The sequence below is a fragment of the Diorhabda sublineata genome, chromosome 9 (assembly GCF_026230105.1).
Source record: "Diorhabda sublineata isolate icDioSubl1.1 chromosome 9, icDioSubl1.1, whole genome shotgun sequence".
Classification (NCBI taxonomy): Eukaryota; Metazoa; Arthropoda; class Insecta; order Coleoptera; family Chrysomelidae; genus Diorhabda; species Diorhabda sublineata.
The window spans coordinates 23337051-23360183 of record NC_079482.1 but is presented as its reverse complement, the minus strand read 5'-3'; the positions used below and the strand labels follow the sequence as shown (position 1 = coordinate 23360183).

The 23133-nt window shown below is 33.2% G+C and overlaps 3 protein-coding genes across 3 annotated transcripts in view; 1 reads left to right on the top strand and 2 right to left on the bottom strand.

Annotated features, from left to right (window-relative positions):
• The window catches only part of LOC130448682 (tubulin-specific chaperone cofactor E-like protein), a 28923-nt gene extending 22741 nt beyond the window's left edge, over positions 1–6182 (bottom strand). Inside the window, exon 1 of the mRNA XM_056786153.1 lies at positions 5167–6182. The gene's annotated coding sequence lies outside the window, so the exon portion shown is untranslated. The remainder of the gene's footprint in view (positions 1–5166) is intronic.
• Positions 6183–9600: 3418 nt separating this feature from the next.
• On the top strand, positions 9601–16726 carry LOC130448681 (facilitated trehalose transporter Tret1-like). Its single transcript, XM_056786152.1, has 2 exons — positions 9601–10261; positions 14800–16726. Exons 1-2 carry the CDS (start codon positions 10219–10221, stop codon positions 16149–16151), a joined length of 1395 nt encoding a protein of 464 aa, XP_056642130.1. The 5' UTR covers positions 9601–10218; the 3' UTR covers positions 16152–16726.
• Positions 16727–17224: 498 nt separating this feature from the next.
• Positions 17225–18910, bottom strand: LOC130448555 (piggyBac transposable element-derived protein 4-like). The gene has a single exon (XM_056785969.1). The coding sequence runs from the start codon at positions 18908–18910 to the stop codon at positions 17225–17227; it is 1686 nt and encodes a 561-aa protein (XP_056641947.1).
• Between the last annotated feature and the right edge of the window lie 4223 nt (positions 18911–23133).

Genomic DNA, 23133 nt, shown 5'->3' with positions numbered 1-23133 from the left:
TTAGAAGAAAATTAAAAATATTCAAAATGTGCTGATTTTTAGAACATTTCGTTATTTTTTCAGTATAATTCAGCAAAATATTTCGAATATAAGCCCGCTCTTTATTAATAATTAATAAATATTAAATCGAATTAATACAATAAGAAATTTTCGGCAACCAATGATTTTTATTTGGTTTGGAAAATGAAAAGATAGCGGCATTTATCCAATAATATTTGTGATCTTTGTTGATTAAATCCAGTTGAAATTAATGACCTCTAGGAATTTTTTACGATATTTAGAAAATAAAAGCGGAGAGAGACGATCGAGGAAACATTGTACGTTAAAAACAAGTTACCATATACGTCGAATCCTGCTAGGAGCCTTTCCTAATGACCTTCACATTTGCAACCTTGCTATAAGTAAGAATTTATATTAATTTGTTTTAAAATCGATAAAAGTAATAACTGATAAATAACTTTAATAATTACTACAAATTCTTTCATTCCATCACACCACCACAATGGAAATTTTCAAACTTTGTTGACAAAACATTAAGAAAATATCATCCATTAGGCAAGAGAGAAAAAGAATATTTCTAATGCATGAAACACATAATCGTCACTTTTCGTAAAATGTAAAAACATGCCAAAAATAGTATTGAATGTTTAAAAAAGAGATTTCAAAGGCAAAAACCAAATAGATCCAAACTTGTTTAGCAGCTGTAGGCCCCTTCTCAAAAAATATCAACTCAATATTTTTAAATCGATAACCTTTAAAGTTGAACATCGAACTGCAGGATCGCATGTATTCAAATTTGAATTATCTAGTTCCTAGTAGAATCGTGCCCCATTTGAAATTACCGAAGGTCGATATCTTTTAACTAACAAACCAAGCGCTGTGGCTAAAACCTTTTAACGAATTAGAATATGATTCTTAAACAGCCGAAAAGGGAAAAACTGCGGTTGCTTGGTTCCTGGTTCCTTGGTGCAGTTTTACAGCTTTTGGAAATAACTCGCTGTTCGATAGCCTGGAACCTGGAACTCCCGGATTGGAAAACCCTGGGTGGAGGAGGGTTGAATGTCAAGACAACCTTCAAACCATGAGTCGTCTCGATAGCCTTGTCCTTCATTCCCCTTTTTTTCTCCGCGCCACTAATATTGCTGGCCTAGCAAAAGCACCAGTCATAGCTTCGACATCGTTAGAAACCGATGCTTTGTGGGTATTATGTTTCATGATTTCTATTTGCTCGGAGCCCATGGGAGAAAGAGGAGGATTTTCTCTTGCATTTTCACTAAGTTTCTCGCAGTGATTGTTCGTAAAACCTGCTCAGGCATCAATAATAGTTGGGCACGATAGCTTCCATTTTAGAATGAGCCTTACTTTGTACCCTTCTCAAGCCTATGTAAGCGCGTACGAGAAGGGCGATCCAATGGCTCCTTGAAGGTGTTGAACTACTTAATACAACCTGTAAGTCAGAGCAGCCTCATTTGAATTGTTTTGGTTTAAATATCTACGCTTCTACTAGTTGAATCACCCCATAGTAAATTTAATGTACGTCCGTTGAAAAAATAAATGATATTTCAAGTTCACGAGTATGTTGTCTGGTAAAACGAGAGAACAATCATTCAAATACGTCCACCCACACAGGATGAGTGAAGTGAATTTAATTATGTGAAGGATCTCATAAAAACGACCGTTGAATATTGTCCATTAATATATGAGACCGTTATTTTTAACAAAGAGTTTATAGCAAAAAATAATGATCTTTTCGTTAATAAAACAATGTGTTAAAATTTTCTTACTGTTGATTATTTAGATATTCTTGAAACCTCTTTATCAGTTTGAAAATCATATACAGAAATTCTGAGATGGTTGGATTGGTTGGGTTAGGTTAGTTTAGGAAATTTTTCATATTGAAGATGTGATTTATTGGCTTTGGACCTGATATAGAAATTGCTCATCTGCGGGGCTGAAATTGTGTTAAGTTAAATAGTTTAAAGGAGGAAACAACTACTTTCCTGGCTAATGCATCGACGAATATTGAATTAGATCTCCTCTGAAGAGCGTGATGACAATCAACCTTTTTCCGAATATTAACATCCCCAATGGCTCACACTATATGAACCAAATTGTTTTCAGTTCGGGTTTCAAGCCTGAACGGGGGTTGTTAAACAGCTCTGATGAGACGTAATAACGTCGAAACTAGTCAGTACTTACAGCCTCTCCTTGCATTGGGAATTTTTTTTATCCTCATATTTTCTTACCTAAATATTTGAGTGGTATTTGACTCTCCAAATTAACTATGGTACATTTGTAAACAAATTTTTTCCCAAAAAAAATGATATATTTCAATAAACAAAAAAAAATATTAACCACTAACGTAAAAAGGAGAAAGGACGAATAATTTCGAGATGAATCACTAACAGGTAGATCAGTCTGGAGGTACTACAAGTTCGATTGTCTCAACTTTATTTTCAAGGTTCAAATTTTACGTTTTGCTTTGTTACTAAGCTCGAGACGAATGTTGACATTCACGAAATGAATATTATGATGTTGTTTTGTGATATAATGTGATTATACTGATAACAAAAAAATACCGTGCTGTCAGTTCATACAACTTGTTGCCTCTTAACTAAGAATGACCCTTAAATCATCCCCAAACACAAATGTACCAAGATTCACACTAAAAATTCGAATTTTCATTATAAATTAAGTTTGGTTCAAAAAAAATCATTCTCCATCAATTTTTTATGGTTTGGTAAAATTAATGTTTTCCAAATTATTCAGAACTTTCAGATTGAAATGATTCTTGTATATACTACCTCCAATATTTTTTTGTATAAATATAATGATTGGAGAAATACGAAGAGCACTGAACCGTTGAAACTAATTTTGTTTTTAAACGGAAATTGAAATTCTGGTAAAATTAGGATAATTTACGTAATTTACAAAAATACATTATACAGTCTACTGTATATAAAGTTAATTGCACTTTAAATTATCCAGCAACTCCGTCGAAATGTTTTAATCACATCAATACGGAACGCCACGTGTAGATTTAGGCGCATCCCAAGGATGAATAAATAAATACGTACTAAAAATAATACGCAAAATATTTCTTAGTTTTTAGATTTCATATGAAGGTCGCATTTTGCTAATTTGTTTTTTATAATATAAATGTAGGCTACTGTTAAAAAGAATCTATTTAGAAGTCGATATTCACTTCGTCCACTTCGGTTATTCCAAGCCTGATTGACAGAAGATTGACTTCTCGAGGAGAAACCAAAACTTCATCATAGAAATTATTTTATTTTCTAACACAAATAAGTTGACAAACCGTTCAAAAAATAATCTACCTTCTACAACCTCTTCATTTGTCGGACATCTCGACACCACGTGATATTATTGACAAAGAAAATGGTTTTTCCTTTCCTGGGAGTACCTTCCTCGATTGAAGTCCATTATTTCCACTGTATTTTTGTTTCTGGGGTATAACGATGTAATCTACTTTCCTATACTGCTACGTACTTAAATTACGTTTGAATGTTTGATACGAGCGAGCTTTTGCTCAGCATTAAGCAATCGCGGCACCCACCTTGCTGTTCCATATGTAGTTTCTCGTTTTGAAAAATATGAACAAAAGATTGATTCCTATATTAGAACAGAGCTGTTTACCATGGACTGTTTCTGTTCTACATAGTCTATCCAGAAAACTGGAGAAAGGTGCTTTCATAGATATTTAAGGTGCGCTTTCCACCATGCAAAGATATTCCTTTCATCGGGCACTTAAGTTTAAGTTACGAACTTGCAAATTTAGAAGACGAATGCACATAAAGGGGCTGCCTGTCGCCAGTACTATGGTCGTTAGTGGGAATAATAACTAGCCTTTAAGTCAGATAATAAATATCTTATGATGATGACCTTGAACCCGGGACTAATCTGGAGTAAGCACCTACAATCAATCAAGTCATGTACCACGGAAGGACTACAACTCATCTTAAACTTGCTTCCTTTGAAGGCATTTATTATTTAGAAAATGAAGCATACAAGGATCACAAAATTCTAATTATAAACAATTTCATTTTGTATAAAAAATGGATAAACAGATTCTTATATTGTTATTTTGCTCTTGGTACATTATAAAATATGAAATTTCTGTCTTAAATCATTTCAATACACCAACTATAATAGACCCTACTATTAATAATGTAGTTTCTCAAAATGGTGAATAATTATGGAACAAACAAATGACTTGAATTTAAGTTAAGGAGTAATTACAAATATTACACAATACCCTAATTATAATGGTCAGTTAGAAGGTGCAGAAATGAAAGTACGACATGAACTAAATTGATATTTGCGTCAAGACCCAATAGCATAATGCAATAAGTTATTGCAATAATACTACAAAGAAATAATACTATCAATTCCTGTAGTACAGGCGACGTTGCCATGTTTAATGGTATAGGAAAAATAGAAATAAAACAACTAAACTTAAAACATCATAGTATAATTATTTGGAGGTAATTACACGAAAAACAGAAAGAACAATCAAGAGAAAAAAATATGATATGAAAAATAACTGAATACGTTTTTGATTGTTTTTCATTTTTAATATACAAAAAATTATATGTAGTGATTGTTTTGATTTTTTAAATAAAAATTACGATATATTTTGATAAAGACCGAATTAGGTCAAAACGTTTAACTGTTTCTGAACGAAATTTCAATTTAAGGAAATTCAATAAATGTCAAGAAAAGGATCTAAAAACATTCCAATGGGAGATTTACACTGCCAACGATCGCTCTGTATAACTGAAATAATAGTTCCAAAATATCAACAACAAATTTCCATTTTTTACTAATTATATCAAATTTCTCAAATAATCCCAAAAACACCTCATTGAAAATATCCAATCTTATTTTTAATATCGAAAATTGTATGCTTAAAAACAGTGTATATGTAACAAAAACATGAAAACAATGTATATAAATCGTACCGAAGTCCAACGCCTGACCTTGAGATGATAAACATGTGTATAAAATTCGCCTAACAGCATGTTTACAGATAAAAGTATATCAGTTGGCAACGTCGCGGTAACGATTACCTCGAGACTGTATTAGTAATATAGTTTACATAACAAACCGATAACGGCCGGGAGTTCCCGACAGTGCTCACCTTACCTGTTTCTATTAACAAAGGAAAAAACGTCAATAAGTTTACAAACAACGAGGAATAGTTTTGGTGTACTTGGCATCACTTTCCAGGTACACAGAAATCACGTAACACTACGTTATTCCCGAAGAAACTGTCAGTATCAACAGGAGAATTTATCCAAAATAACATATAAGCGAAAGACGCCACAGCTACTCTGACGCGCAACGAAACCAGTCAGCTAGCCGCGAACTCACTGGGAAACGATATCGTTTGTTTTTATGATCAGCTGGCAGCGATTCGGGGAACAGCTGATCTTGCTCGATTTCTATTGCTAGCTTCCTCCCACCGCGCATTGTAGAAACAAAATTTTATAAACAAAACTATGCGTTTTCATGAAAAATTGTATTTCGGTATCATGTTTGTATTTTTTTAAAATCAATATCTACTTGTACGTTTTGTTTTTATCTTTTCAAAATGCGATTTGAAAACAACACTCAGAATTTTTGTTTTGTTTGAAAGCATCTATTTAAAACAAATTCTGTAGTTCGATTAGAAAAAATGGCTTAGATAGGTGTTTAAAGCCAGAAAATAAATCCTCAATATTACGAGGTAGGATCAGAAATTAAAGTGAATTAGTTTTTATTGGGTTTTATTGAGAACTCTGACAGAGGCTGACTGAAAATTTCCTCTAGCGCCAAAAATATGAACTGGAGTCAGTAGGTCACTTTGCATTACGCATATAAACAAACGTAGATAGTATCTAAAAAATGTTTTATTAAAATATATTTCTTTTTTTGGCTTTTTGTTTACAAACATATTAAAGGCTAAGGCGCAAAGCATAAGTGTGGATTCGATTCGCATATTCTCCGTGGATTAGTGGTTTGTTCCCCGAAAATTTGGAAAACCAGCGAAACATGTGGGCTCCAGATGGTGCTTCATCACTAAAAGTCGAAGCGAATTGATCGGGAGACTGCTGCTGGTTTAATCAAAGTCGACAGTCATAGGAAAATGTTTGCGATTTTTTGACCAAGATTAATGCTTTGAGTATCTGTAAATAACTCAAAAAAGCACTGTCTGAGTGCGTTCACTATTAAAATGGGAATTTTAGATTTGATATATTCATATCAGTGTTGCCATATCTCAAAATTTAAGTATTAAACCTCGTAGATTTACTGAAATCTATTTTTAAATACAGTAAAAACTCAATTCTTGTATATTCCTATTAGAAATCTTGTATCTTTTTTGAATACTTTTCTATAATTTTTCCTTTCAATTATTGTTTTCGTAGAACAAAGAGGTGGAATACGTTAACTTTCATTTCATGGTTTGGTGGTTATGCAACCAATATTACGAGACACTCAGCTGTTACGATGCAAACATTTGACTGCGACAGTACCGGCCTAAGGGTAGGGACCTCCGCCTAGTTGTAAATAAAAATCGAATTCTAAGAAAACTGAATTATTTTTTTTACATAACTATGGGAATATATAAAAACAACATTTACAAATTATATTCTTCAATTCCTATTTTTATTTTTTGAGGATTAATTATCGGAAATATACCAGATGACGAAAAAAGTTGTCAACAATAATTTTCAATTTTCATTAATTGGTAATAATTAAATATGTTAAAACCTCAGATTAAATTTAAGAATTGACCAATCCTCATCGTATATTTGCGCTTTTCTCTATACGTTTTCAAAATGATTGAAAAACTGTAATTGATTGAACTGCGCGAATTATTGTGTTTTTTGAATCTTATTATCATCAGGATGCATTCTCGACAAATTATTTTACCTTTCCCCTTACAAACAATAGCCATTATTGTCAGTGGATTTAGCAGGACATCATTACATACATTCATTATCTAAATCCATCAAGTAGAAGGTTGAGGGGCGCTGGTCTTTGTGGGAAAATGTGACATGTGAAACTGTTTTTGTTTCTGCATGACTTCATCGTAAGCCGGCTCCATTTGTGACGTTGAAATTTTTAACAATGAAAAAAGGAGGTCAACCGAAAGCCTATTACGAAGACAATTTTTTAATTATTGAAAACGTTTGTTCGCACAAATAGCTTGTACCAAACATAGCCATATTTGGGTATTAGGCCCTAGATAAAGACTTATAAAATTCCAATTTGCTGGTGTTCAAAAATAGTTGCCTCAAATGGGTAGTGCGTTCGACGACAGTCGCGGGCCGTATTTCAACGCTTTGCGGGAGTGAGATGGCCCACGGGCCGTAGTTTCCCCATCCCTGGCATATTTGGTATCAGCTTTACTTCCCCATTACAATAATATAAAATTGTGATTTGTTCGAAGGAGTATTTGAAAAGTTGTTAAGTTAGGCCAGGTACTTCTGGGACCTCGTATAATTAATATTGTCAGTTATTCACTGACCAAGTTATATACGAGATAAATATTTGATAATTTATATAACAACGCTGCATAGTAAATCGTGTATCGTGTAGCGATCGTCTAGATAAGTTGAATTACGCAGTAAAAAAAATTTCCAGTTTTACGTTGATTCGACGTATCATTTGGATGATAGTAGAAATTTGCAATTGATAATTTATATTATAAAGGTTTGACTTTGCTCAAGAGCACTTTAGATTTATTGATAAGTTCACAATACTGGTATTCACGCGCATTAAATTTTCATTAGACCCTTCCTTTTTATTAAATAGCCATAAAATGTGTTAAATATAAATAAACACAAAACGCATTTTTACAATTACGGGTACATGATAAAAATCGTATTCTATTTGAGTTTATTTGTATTATTACACATAATAAATGCGTCATTCATATAAATACTTGACTTGGGGGCGGTCAAGGACCGTTGCGCACGTACACACCGCACACCGATTGAAACTACCAATGGCGATCTGGTTGGGAGAGAGAATTTACAAGTTAGCTTAGCTTCAATCTTTTAAAGAAAAATTGTGAACCTTGCCCAAGTGTTTGAACCTCCCACAAGTTGGCCCGATGACGTGGTCTGCGGTTTCTTCCTCCTCCATGCATCAGCTACATTCCGGATGCCCATAGTGTAGATATGGCGTCTTATATGGCCCTGTTCGGGTAAAATACCGGTCAAAAGTCGATGTGTGCGTTAGCATGTCTTATGCCAACCATCTCCGTAGAATATGATTTGCAAGCAAACTGCTGAAAGATGTAATAGTAACACTTCCAGCCGCACCAATAGTGAGTTCCGTGCGAGCTAGTTAGCCTCATGGATGCCTTTCTTGTCAAGTCCCCAAACAAGCTGGACCTGGTTCACAAGATCTTGTAATGATATCACAAATTGCGTCTCCTGCTCAGAGAAACAAGAGATTTAAATCAGTATTATAACATGCGATGTTTTTGAGGAACCGTTTCAGCAAATATACAGTTTTTGGCTCAAATCACAACTGTATGATTTCTTCGATGAACAACATATACTCAATGTTCAAAAAACAATATTTATAATCAAAAATTATACTTCAATAAAAGAAAATTATTTTGAAATAAGAATATTGAATCAAAATTAATGATATCCATTTTATTAAAAAGGGCGGCGCATCCAACAGGGCTTAGGGCCTAAAGGGTCTAAATCTGTCACTGCTGCTAGATTTATGAAGAAGATATGTAACGGCAAGACAGCTTTAAAAACGGTTAGCTAAAGCTCAAAATGTAACAGTTGCTTCACAAACTCTGAGTAATGTTTTAAAGAATACTGGAATTAGAGCTAGAGAAGTTGGCACCAAGTAACACAGAGATTGGAGTAATGCACTTTTCTCGGAAGATTTCGGTTTTTTTTTTATCAATTTAACCTCGAAATTTTAGCACAAGACGAATAAGACAATCAACACAACAAATACTTGGGTTAAAATCTATTATTGAAACACCTAATTTTTGTGTTAAACCATTTTCTATTATCCTCAGCGCTTCTTCAACAATAGGATGTAAAAATGAATGGAAATTTTCCATATTCGTAAAATATTTCAATCATTTTGAATAATTGCATATGATGGGCCAAAACTCTTGTTTTGAACAAAGCTAATCCATCAAAATTGATAATTAGAATTTCGATTTAGATTTAGACCAATTTTCGTCAGCTTCCCAATGGTAATGTGAGAAGATTTTGATACTATTTAATAGTTTGTAGCATTTACCTTTGATTTTCATGATATTCAGTTTTACAGTTATCCACAACGCGAAGGGGGATATCAATAAAGACTCTGGGGACATTGTTGACGGCCGTCTGCTACATTTGATAAATTCGGATTTTGTTACGGATATGGTTAGTCCTAAGAGGCTTGTATTTTTGTTTATAATATTTATTGGTGACTGAATTAGACTAGTACTAGAGATGCAAGAGCCACGGTTTATAATTATTAGAGCGCCATACAGAAAATTAACAGTAAATTTAAATTTTGTGAGGTTATGAGCACAGAATACTTTTGGTCAGCCAGTATTGGTGGTACTGCTTTGTTTACAATATCTTTGTTCTTTGGTTATGAAAATATTATTCGCGCTATTGGTGTTTCAGGAGGTTTCAACATTTGTACGACAACAAAGATCCATACAAGGTATTTCTATTGGTTTACCAGTAATAATTATCCTTAATTTACTATATAAACCATAAGATGACCAAGTTTAGTTTAATGTTAATTTTAATTTAGTTTTAAATTTGGTTGCATATACAAGCTTGAGCTGTTCCTGTTGGACACGCAAAAACTGAAGTTGAAAATACGCGTTAGTTATAATGAATCGCACTGTATATCTACTAGCTTCCTTCAGTATGTCCAAGCTTTGAAATTAGATGTTGTCGAGGTCTAATACCAAACTTTTCTATTAATTATTGTGTGAATTATTATTTTTTATCCAGCTTATCAATAAACGTGGGAATTACTACTTAAGATATCGAAAGCCCTCTCCAATTTTTATCAAATTAATCTTAAGAATATTGCATATCATTTTATTTTATCACTTTCATTTAAATTAGAAATTGAAATCAATAATAAGTACGGTCAATCATTATACATTCAATTACTATAAGAAACACCAAACAAGACAACGAATTTGTAAATAATTTTTTAAATATGTTCAAGTGCAAGCATACTTCATTATTGATAGTCGCTGCAGGTAAGGAACGTTTATCTTTCCCTTTTTTTGCTTACGAAAGTGAAAAGAAAAAACAATTAACCTTGCCTGACATTGTGTTAATATTACGATCTGATCTTGAGATCAATCAGCAATTTCATTACATCTAATTTAAATTACTACTGTGTAACTAGCTAAGATCTTACTCAACAGCATTCTTAGATTTCTAATACATTTTGTACACTAATTAACGTTCACTTGGACACACAATACTCTGATTTATACAAATTCACTTCACCAACTTGAAAGGTTTAATCCTTTCTACTCCTTCGAAGTCAAGGATCTGGATTACTTCAGTACTGGTGTGGTGATGAAGTCGTAGCTCATGACTAGTAGCAAATTTCACTATAGTTTGGTTAACAGTGTCCATATCCTGATCCTTGTGAAGACTACTGTTTCGAACGTAGCAATGATTTGTGGAGGACTTTGGTCCGATCATCCAATACATTTTTTTATATTTAATTGGAAGTTTTTCCCTTTTCTTTTCAATATAAGCTCTCCAGCAAAGTTTGGCATCCAGAGAGTTTTTGTCCATTCGTCTATTTTATTGATTGATACCTGTAATTTTTTGCCGCTTCTTCGTGGCTATTTTCTACTGCTAGTATCGTCTGTAAAGGTAGCTAGAGTGTCATTTTCTAATTGAGGCATGTCATTCGTGTACAAGAGGTGTAGCAGAGGTCCCAAAACACCGCCCAATGGCACTTCTGCATTGATTTTCTAAGTTCAGAGTTCGGTGTTTTAAAATAAAGTTTTTTTTCAAAAACACGAGTAAATATTAATTTTACAACGAAATAAGAACAAAGATAAAATGATTTGAGTATTGAACGGATGTGTTTTCTTCAAGTATTTGGAATATTTTTTATTAAACTTCTTGAGCTCGTTAATGTTTTTCATTTTATTATTTCCTGACATTTCGCTTTTTATCATAAGCTTTTTCAAAACATAAATTGAATGTAGTTAATCAACGATGAAAGAAATGTTAATAGTCCAGTCAAAAAGACTGTTTCGGTTAATATGGATGAAATTATATGGAAATTATCAAAAAAATGCGTACCAAACTGTGGTCAAATTAAAAAAGTTTTCATACCTCGGGAAGATACTAGAAAAAATCACCTCGAAATACGATTTTTAGATCAAAATTTGAGAATATAAGAAAAGTTTAAAAAAAAGTTGTAGAGGATAAAATTTTAGGTCTACCTCAGTTATAGTTTTTATCCACGAGAGAGTAATGAAACTTACTTACTAATATAAAACTTAGTATGCGTTTTTTAAATATAACCTAAATATTTCTTAAAATTTTCATAAATGTACTTGAGCTAATACAAGTTACTAGGCTTTTATTGAACAGAACACTAGAAAACGGTTTGGAGTGGTCAAAAGCCCTAAGTATTAAAAATTACATAGCCGTACAAATTCCCTTCTGCTATTTTAGTTCCCTCTGGTAAACCCTGTAATTTCAGCGACGTTACCACTTTCTGAAATATATGATATAACTAGAAATGTCTTTAAATAGATGTTAATTGTAGTATAATACCAACTGAACAGACGAAAAAGGTTGAAAAGATCTCAAAATATTCAAGAAAATTTATAACCAACTCATATTATAAAATGACAATAGTTTAAAATTTGATTATGTTATAAGAATTCAAATTAGTTCTTAAAAGAACTGATTTTGACAATAAATACACGTTCATATCAATAACTCCCTTAAAACAACGCAGTAAACAAAGCTCACGTCAATTTCAACGTTTAGTCCGGTCAGTTATTCACGTTGTGCCAATTATATCGTTGCCTATTTTTACGATTACTACCATCAATTTGAAGAAACTGTTAAGTATGTCTTGTAAAGAAGACAATCGATTTGAGGTTATCGTGTTTGATTTCTGTTGACTTCCATAGATACGACTTTAGGATTACAGGCTTTTCCATGTAGTAAGGAGGTCCAGGTTATGTATTTTTAAAGCCGCGTCTCCACTGGATAAACAATGGACAAACATTTGTCAAACACTTCGACAAACTTTTTTGTTTGACAAACAATGTTCTCCGGTGTTTTTGCTGTGGACGCTATCCCAACAAACATTTCATGTATGGAAGTAAAAGGGGACGCCATTTTTGTTTGTCTAGAATGTTCTCGTCCTAGATCGAACATTGTTTGTCGGTGACTTCCCCTACCACCTGTTTGGCTTAGTGTATTTTGAAGTGGTTTTCCGGCGTAATTTTTGGATATAAACATTATTATTTGTATTTTTTTATTGAAAATATTCATTAGAAAAGTGTGTGTGTGTGGTTTTTTCGCAAATCGAGTAAAGAGTTTTGGAGCCAGGAGAATTTGATAAGGTTAATTAACGTTTACGAAGGTAAACCTTTATTGTGGGACCCTAATAATAATGATTCTAAAAACAAAATCCAAAGAAAAGATGCATTAGATGACATTGCAAATGATTTAGGTGTAAATAATGTCGCCGAGATTAAAAGAAAGATTGAAACTCTTCTACTGCAACATAGACGAGAGGAAAAGTACTTACCATCAAGGGCTCCTAGACATTGAACGAACTGCCATATGTTTTTGTAGCCCGCAGCAACTAACTATCATTCTTTGGGTGTTGAAGGTGTTTTTACGTACTCTTTCAAACAGTTTACAATTGCGGTGCAAACCTGCGCAACAATTTTTGAGGTATCACCAGAAGCCAAAAACCTGAGTGTTATAGCCAGACGATCTTGAACGCTGATGGCTTGGCGAAAATTAGTATTTTGTTTACTTATCACTGGTCCTATCATTGATATTAACAATTCAAAATCATCACCACTATATTCAAAACACCGTAAAAACAATTGTCTCTACCACCATCGACGAGAACGAAGTTCTTCCATTAAAATATAAGCTGTTGCAGTGCAGACCAGACGACGGCGGCGGTTCAAATCACCCATTCTTCGACAAAACTTAACTGACTAATGTTTCATGCCGAATCGCAATTGTTTGGTGAAAATGTTTGTTAAAACTGCACTTTAATCAACGTGTTTGACATACTTGTTACCCCATTGTTTGTTCAGTGTAGACGCACCTTAACAGTTTAGTTTAGTTGCAAGTGTACTGTACAATCTATTGTGAATTCTAATGTGCGCTTAAACGTTGAAAAATCGTTCCACTACCAGTTAATGAAAAAAAATTAATATTCAATTGCTTTAAATCATTAACATACATACATTTATGTAAAAATGTTGATAACACAGTGGAATTAGTTGGTAGTACTCTTGGTGACGGTTAATTTCACAGAGATATTAAAGAAGAGAAATATAGAGCACCAGTAAAACCAAAAGTTCGAATAGAAAACCATTTGAAGGAAAGATTTCGAAAAAAATTACATGTAGAAAAGAATTTCCGACAGTTGACAAAGTTATTTTCGCAATTCGAGATGATTACCCTGAACTGAGTTGGAGCATACTATAGAAACTTTCAAAAGAAAAAGCTTTTCGCTGGAAAAAGCATTTCGGAAAGTCTATTTCAATAAAAAGGAATGATATTGTAGTATGGAGAAGAAATTACCAAAGAAATGAGAAGCATGGATCAATGAGGGAAACAAATTTTGGCTGAAAAGATGAAACTATTGGGCAGGCTTAAATCCACGAATAGAAAAAGAGGGCAGATTGATGTTAGTCAGTTCAAACAGTTTTGTTAAAGATGGTTTATTGACTTTCGAATCTACTCGTACCGGTGACTACCATTAGGACATGAATGCTGATGTTTTTGAAGAATAGATCTTTCCTCATAATAATGGATAATGGAAATCATCACTCGAGACTTTTAGAAAAATTGCTCACAACCAAGTGGTTAAAAAAAGATTCCAAACCAAACTTATGGTGGTGTAAGGTATTTTTGTTGCAACATAAGACCTTTAACAAATTCTGTAGAAGGGTTTATCATGTGGTGGAGCGGATGTATGATAACGCACGTCCCCATGTCACTAGAATAACTAGTCTCTGCACGCAACCCCATTGTGCATGTGTAGGACAATATTTACATAAACATTTGATATCAGCTAAGCCTCAACAACAGCAAGAGTTGTTAATGTCTAAGAGGAAAAATTTGGAGCAAAATTACTTGTAAAAGTTGATCGGAAGTATGCCGTTGCGTGGTTAGAGCTCGAGGAGATAACACACGTTACTAAATTTCATTTTTAAAGTTGCAAAAATCCATCTGATGCGAAACTTTTTTGACGGAGTGTTGCTTGAAGTTGACGCGAACACCAGAAAGTGTATCAACGCCAAATATACAGGATATGATTAACTGAGAGAGATTTAGTGAAAAAATGAAACGAAATCACACTTTCTCAACAACAATTGGACATTATGGACATAGTTTCATAACCATACTTTGATCTACCACTATAATTCGAATATAGATTTTGCTCTCTTTAATTTTTGGATCTTTTCACATCTCAAATAATAGTTGAAACCAAACTGAAAATAGAAATAATACATTATGAGCTAAGTAGTTTCTATTTTTTCTATTTTTGTTACAGTGAATCTCCTGGCAACCACGGGCGATATAACAACGTCATGGCCGTCTCCGGTGTTTCCAAAACTATACTCGAACGATACAAGAATAAACCCTCTGCCAAAGCCAATGACAAGAACCGAAGAATCAATTATTGGATCTATTCTCAGTATAGGAGCATGTATCGGACCGATTTTTCTCAATTTGATCATCCATCCGTTCGGATATAAGAAAACTTTATTGTCTTTAGCCGTTCCGCATTTTGTGTCATTTTTATTGTTGGGCTTTACCAAACGGATTTATTATTTTTACATAGCTAGATTTTTAGCGGGGTTGTCAGTTGGTGCTGGTTATTCACTCTTTTCCGTCTACGTGGGAGATATAGCTGATGATGAAAAAAGAGGAAGAATGGTACTTGTTACTAACATATTTTGGTCGGCTGGAAGCCTTATACCACTCGCTATCGGACCTTATACATCCATATCAAATTTCAATCTGATTTTATCCTACTTACCAATTCTATATTTCATATTATTTTTGATAGTGGGTGCAGAGAGTCCCTACTATTTGATGCGAATGAAAAAAGAAGAAGAGGCCGAAGCTACGTTGATGTATATAAAAGGATGTGATAAAAAAGATGTTGCGGCAGAATTGCAAAAAATTTCCGATTTTATAGAATCAAGTAAAGACGCTAAATTGAGTGATATATTAACGGATAAGGTTTTGAGGAAAAATTTGTTACTTTGTTGTACGTTAATAGCAACACAAGAGCTCGGAGGATATTCGTCGATTTTGTATCATTTAGAATTGATTTTTCGATATGCCGAATCGAATATACCGGCAGATAAAGCAGCTCTGATAGTCGGTTTTGTTTTATTCACATCGAGTTTCGTTGCTCCTTTTTTGGTAGACGTCGTTGGAAGAAGGCCGTTACTTATTACTTCGTGTATTGGTATGGGAACCTCTTTAGCATTGTTAGGATTCTTTTTTCATTATCATAATACTCATGCTCATGTTCACGTTATTAGATTCGTACCTCTATTGAGTTTGGTATCATATATTATAAGTTTCAATGTAGGTATTAATACCGTTCCGTGGACTTTGGTTTCCGAATTATTTCCTAGCAAAAATAAACAAGCTGCTTCTTCCATAGCGACCTCGTTTTCATGGTGTATTACGGCTATCGTTACATTCAGTTATAATTATTTAGTTACCAGATTAAGTATATTCGGAACATTCTGGCTTTTTGCTGGGTGGTGTTTTGTCAGTTGTTTTTTCTGTTTTTTCTTCGTGCCTGAAACTAAAGGTAAAAGTTTTACCGAAGTTCAAAGAATGTTATATAAGGATTCCTCTGTACCTAAACAAGAAGTATTCTAAGTTGTTCTTAAAATATTTCAAACAAATTCGAATATTTACGTACATTTTATTGTTCAAGGAATACCTTGTTGAAGTCTTCTAAGGTAGACTACAGCATTCTAAATAATACAGGCGGAAATATAAACAAAAACCGTCATTCTTCACGGGGCCAGTTGACGTGTCTTTTTAATTTTTTAGTTCATTGTGCTATTCTAGTCTGTAAACTCAAGCACATTATATGATAGAAATTGTTGTAATATGAAGACTGATCATTTAATAAATCGTATTCACGCGCTGAGTAACTAACATCCCCTTCTTCGACGTTAATTGCCCTCCCCTTTCCACGCGATGCTTCTGATTGACCGATTTACCTTGAAGAAAAATCTGCCTAATGCCGGCCGATGATTCAACCCCTTTCAAAGCCTGTGAATTGACAAAACTCCAAGCTCTTGATATTCTATTATTTAATTTAGCAATTGCGATGCTAAATAATTGAAATTTAGGGTATTGCGTTTCAGAACTATTCGTAATAACTGGATAGATAATATGATGTTATAAATATTTATTATTATATAAATAAATAAATTATGAATAAATTGTGTTAGAATATTTGCACCAATATTAAACCCTACAATGATATTGATATCGATACCTAACCTAATCTAAGTTAACCAAACAAAAAATAAATTAATTCGATTTTCAGTGATTCGCGATGGTTTTATTTTTAACACGTTGACGGACAGTAGGAACAAGCGAAGTTCGAAAATTGACACTATATGTTTTTGTGATTTTTAGAATGTTAGAAGTATAGTTTTACTCTTTCTGCTTAAATAAACTTAATTTTGATTAATTTAGTACCTTTAATTAGGTTGCGGCTATAACCGTCATGGCGCCAGCGGACTCTATACACTAAGTGATAGGACGATGGCGGCTATAACAGCAAAAATTTAAAAACGTAAATGACAGGTTTAATGGTTCAAACAAGCAATTTTTGTATGCAACAAAGTATTTTTGGGAGTTTTACACGAAATGTTAGTTCTTAATCAAACAAAAATAAATAAATGACAAAAAAATTTATTATAATTTTATAATTATTATACATTATTTTCGGTATGCCATGTTTCAAAGCATGGTGCAGGACACAGTGCAGGTTTTGACATGCAATTCTTGCAGCAATATGATGTTTCCTTCCTTATTCCCTGTTTATAACATTGTTTACAACGCTGAAAATATGTTTTTCGCTGATAATTTTCAGTAGGTGAAATTTTCTCAGGAAAATGCTGTGTTCCATTGTTGTTGATTTCATTGGTTTGGATTTGTGCACGTTTAAATTGAACCAAAGTTCTTCCATCCCGTTTATTGTCTATACCAGTTAGAGATCGTATGATTGCTTCCCTGTACTCTATATACTTCATTTGAGAACCTGTCTTTTCTTTAAAGACGTAGAAAGAATTCCATACTGCTACATCCAGTAGATGAAAGATTACCTTTTTATACCATCTAATTGTCTTCCGTGGACAGGAATAATAGGACATCATCTGATCTGCTCTGTCTACACCTGACATATTCTGATTATAATTCACTATTTCAATTGGTTTTCTCTTTTCCTGTTGTTGCCGGTTAGCTGTGTTTATCATGCTTGGGTGGTAAGCTGTTGTTAGACATAGCACATCCCGTTTATCTTTCCATTTGGACACATAAGTCTGATTTTGGCGTCGCCATACATGTTCTCCTTTTCTAAGCTTACGACGTGTTATTTCTTGTGGCAGACCCTTCCTATTTACACGAAGAGTTCCTGTCACATGTGTCTTTTTGCTAAGTAATTTGTTAGACAATGGTAGACTGTTGTAATAATTATCCATGAACAAATGATGGCCTTTGTTTAAGTATGACTGCATCAATCGCATCACAAGACTTTCAATAGTTGTCATGTTTTCATCGTTTTCTCGATGGCCTTTGTATACTTCTATATTCAAAACGTAACCTTGGGCTGAACAAAGTTCATAGAATTTAATTCCGTATTTTGCCTTTTTGCCTTTCATGTACGTGCGAAAATAAAGCCTTCCTCGAAATAATAACAACGATTCATCTAATGATAATGCTTCATTTGGTGCATATGCATTCGCAAACTTTTGTATGAGCAAATCAAGAAATATTTTTATTTTCCTCAAAGGGTCGTTTGAATTTTCTTCCTCAACACAAAAACACCTCAATATTTGCTCAAACCTCCTTCCAGACATTTGTGACGGAAATGCTGGGTGGTAATGTAATGCATCAATGGAAAAGAGTTTTCTAATGCTAGAGAATTTTAGCTGGGACTGAAGCAAACACAAACCTAAAAACTTTCTCATTTCGATCATATCAGTATTTTTGAAATTTGCCTTTCTACTATGCCTTGTATGTGGCCGTGCTTGATTGCAAAGTTTTATGCCGTAATCATTCGTAGATTTTATAATCATTTCCATTACTTGGTCATCCCATATTTTTTCAAAAACCTGAATTGGAGAAACATTTTCTTCTATATCCAAAAGAATCCCAGCGGCATCTGCATCAAAAGAAAAGTTTCTTATAGATGTTGTATTGGTATGCCATGTCTCATCATTTTCTGGTTCTTCTGGTGCTTCATATTCCTCATCTGTAGTTGATTCATCATCTTCACTATCCGAATTGTTATTTTCAGCACTGTCAGCATCAGATTCAGACTCACTGTTGCTTGATCCACTATTCATTTCCTCAACAATCTTCAGCAGCCTAGCCTGATCTTTTTCCCAACTGTCCATTTTCTGTAAATATTGAATAAAACATTTTATTTTGTATTATTATTTATTGTATATAATATATATTTATCATTTACATTATCATTATTTATTTATATTTCAAATGTAAAACCAAAAAAATAAAAAAGTAAACAGTATAACCTATAGTATCGTTAACCTAACCTAAAATGCTAAATTTTGTTTTTTTATTTCTGTTTAAAGTATAAAATGAATAATAAACAAATACATACCAGTATAGTTATATAAATAATAATAAATATCGTTAAACGTATCAATAAGAACTATAAATTCAATAGAAAACACGATCGCACTACTCCCTTCACAACCACGTGCATACTGAATCTGCAACTCGTATAACAGGTGAAATATGAACTTCAACCTAAAAAGATGTTTTCAAAACACGACACTATGCTTCTACGTATACGCCAGTAAGTGCACATTTGTGCTGCTATAGCCATAGTGTCTAAAAACGACCGTTTCGTTTTGGACGGCTATAGCAGTCATGCCACATTGTGAACTTCGCTTTGACGGCTATAGCCGCAATTGTCCGTCAACGTGTTAAGAAAGAAAAATGTATATCTCTTTGCACTGCCTGTATAATTTCTACTAGCGGAGTTTTGGAGAAATTTAATGGGAATTATTATCTTCTAGTATCTTTTCTTTATCCAAATTCGTTGGAAAGATTTGTTTAACTATTCTTAGTTAGTCGCTATATTCATTTGAAAAATTCTATGCAATGAATTATTTCCAGCCCATTTGATTTCTCATTGTTATTAAACTACATTTTTTTGTTTTATTTTCGAGGATAAAATAAGAAAAACATTTTTTCTTATTCAGACAATCATCATTAAGCTTCCGTATTCTGTATATTTTCACATTAATATTCCATAGACGTGGAACATACAATTTTTCGAGGGATATATTTTACAAAAAATTTGAATAAAACTCAAATATTATGGATATTGTGATGGAAAAATTGGAATATGACGTATTTTTATACGAGTTTTTCAATTTTCGAGACATTTTGCCAAAATTGTCAAAGTTAAGAATGATTTGATTTTATAGCGGGCTATATATAAAATTATATTAGTATTAATCCACAAAAATAGTAAAAAATCATTTTAAACTCAATTAATTTTTTATTATAAAATCAATTTTGGTGTATTAATTGATTATTTCACTATTTAGTCATTTAGTAAGATATTTATTTCTCAACTAGATCACTAAACTTGTAATAGTAGAGAAAAAATTCAATTATTAGTTTTAGTGATTCGGAGGTATAACCCAATCCACAACATCTTGTAGCGGACACTCTAGAGGTCTAGGGCATGGATTAGAAACCTATTTTTTGCGAGCTACATACAGCATTCACAAATATTATTGATTTTATCAAAAAAAAATACTCAAAAATTGTTCTAAATCTATTGGGCATCGATTGTATTTCGCCTTTTATCGCCTCCTCTCCGTGACACTCATCAGGGATTGCTTCATACGTGCATCTGAAGAACTATTTCAGGATTTTGGAATCAAACTAGAAATCAATCAATCAAAGATTTGTCATTATCTGCTAAAACAAACAAAGAAACGCCACCATAAGAATCCATGGAGAGATCATTGAACAAGTGTCATCTCTAAAACACCTCGTCAACCAGCAAAACGACCCAAAACTCGAAATCAGATCAAGAATGGAGCAAGCGCGGAAAACTCTTCACAACATGAAGACACTTCTGGCACACTACAACCTTATTCTGGAACTCCGGACCAGAATACTTCGCTGTTAGATCTTCTTCTGAACGGATGCGAAAGTTGGCCCATGGATGCGGCAACAGAAAAGAAAATTGACGCGTTCGAAATGTATACCTACAGTGTATAAGACAAACATAGAGGTCCTACAGCAAATGGGTAACTTCTCATGACAATCAAGGAAAGAAAGTTGCATTACCTAGGACATATAATGAGGGGCGAACGATATGGAATAATAGAAGGGAAGATCGAAGGAAAACGGTCGGTCGGCCGTAGACAAAATTCGTGGTAGATGGCTCGGACAGACGTCTAAAGAAGCTTAAATGTCTTAACATATTTGGAGATGGAAAATATACAACTTTCTTCTGCTTTATAACTTGCTATCGAGGCGACCTAAAAGATATAGCACTAGTTGCACTCTTTGTCAGATATATGTCTTTCCAAAGTCCAAAAGAAGAACTTTTAGGATTGCTATCACTCTAGGGACAAACTAGAGGGGAAGATATAGTGAATGCTGTGCAAAAATGTCTTGAAGACAATGGGATAAATTGAATAAAATCGTTTCAATAGCAAATGATGGAGCCAGAAGTATGACAGGAAAAAATGATGGGACAACAACGATTCTTCAGAGCAAAATAAATCGTAAAATTCTAAAGTTTCACTGCATAATGCAACAAGAAGAGCTTTGTTGAGGTTATGAATTTGGTAACCAAAATTGTTAATAGCTAATTAATGTTAATAGCTAGTTTTAAGAAATATTGAACAAAATGGAGCTTCTTTATATTAAAGTGAGATGGTTTCTAATGTTAGGTACCCGAATTTCACTTTATGGTGGATACCACAGCGAATTTAATGGAACTGAATCTAAAAATGCGAAAAAGAGGAAACTCATCCTATGTTTTGGTAGAAGAATTGGTTTGTTTTGAAGGAAAACTAATTCTTTTAGCGGAAGATTATCAGAGCGGCAAATAACTTCATTTTCAATATTTAAAGCAATATCGTGATGAAACCTGCGTAACTGTTGATAAGAATTATTTCAGATTCAAAACCAACAAAACTAACCATTCCAAATAAATCCTCTTAACACAAATAGTACCGAAATATACATTGAGACATATCAAATTGAAATTGAATTGAAAATAAAGTTTTATAGAGTAGAAAATTTACAGAGTTGAAAAGCCAAGCTCTGATTTGGATATGTAGCGGATACAAGAATAGCGAATGGAGTGGATACCAAAGAAAGGAAGACATTGGAATTGATAGAAGAAATAGATGAATGAATGGAGTATGAGGAGTTGAAGGTGCAGATTCGAATGATACGGAGTGCAGTAGTTTAGGCATCGAAGGACGTAGAGCTGATTTACATACTTAGTTAAAAAATAACTTATTTATTATAAGATATTTTTTGATATCTCGACACAATGTTGGGTTTTACGTAAGTAGTAATTAATAAAGAAAAAACGGCTTCTAAATACGAACATTTCAATTATCTATCTTCGCTTTATATTTACTTGATTTATTTGAGTTAAAATGACAATTTTTATCACGATTTTGTCTTAGTATTTGTGTATATCGATCTAAATTTGTTGATATATAACTAAGAAAAACTGTCAAAAAATATTTATTCCCATTCCATTTATTCATTAGATCCTCAGCGTGATATTATAAAAATTGATTATTCCACTTGTATTGTTCGAAACATAATCCAAATGAAAGAAGATAAATATTTACAATCTACCTATAATGAAAAAAAAACACTCAGATACTACGTACATATGCACTGAATGTTCATATCTTCTTCATGTACAACTTTATCAACTACTTTGAATAATTTTCAAAATATAAACAACGTTAGACAATTCAAATGAAACAATCAAACACATCAATCAAAACTGAAATGGAACGTCGATTCTCGATCGTGTACATAGATATTTAAAATAGTTTTCCATTTAACAAAACCCAAAACTTTCCGTTCTTCATCAAGCAGTTTATGTTTAAGTTTCGTTCTAATTGGAATTTTAATATATTCCTCGAACCGCTCTGCTTTTACTTTTTATTTTGCTGTCGAAAAAACAACACAAAAAAGTTTATTATCCCAGTGCAGTCCATTAGTTCTTGTCCTCATATAGTTTTCCCATTGTACATTACATTAGTTTAGCATAAAACTGTAATTAAGACCGGTATTTAGAAGACTTGAAATGATCTGATTAAATATTTTTCATTGGCATTAACCAATATTTATAAAACTGGATGGTTTTATCAATTCTTACAAACGTAGCCGTGACATGCAACCATCCCGATTTCCATTCGCTTGTCCTGTGTCCTGATTTTTCTGCCTCCGCGACACGGTTTGAGAATCAAGCAGTAATAATATAACTGGAGCATTGATGCTTTGCTAGTAAATCAAAATCACTTTCAATATCTGCCCTCTGAAGGGAAAGTTCGAAAAGGTGCGTAAAGGAAGCCGAAATACAATGGGAAGA

What these genes read in the sequence shown, in the direction of transcription:
- LOC130448681 (XM_056786152.1), top strand. Translation starts at nt 10,219, where the DNA reads ATGTTCAAGTGCAAGCATACTTCATTATTGATAGTCGCTGCAG. An exon ending in ATTATTGATAGTCGCTGCAG is followed by an intron (nt 10,262 to 14,799) that starts GTAAGGAACGTT and finishes TTTTTGTTACAG; the next exon opens with TGAATCTCCTGGCAACCACG.
- LOC130448555 (XM_056785969.1), bottom strand. Translation starts at nt 18,910, where the DNA reads ATGGACAGTTGGGAAAAAGATCAGGCTAGGCTGCTGAAGATTGTTGAG.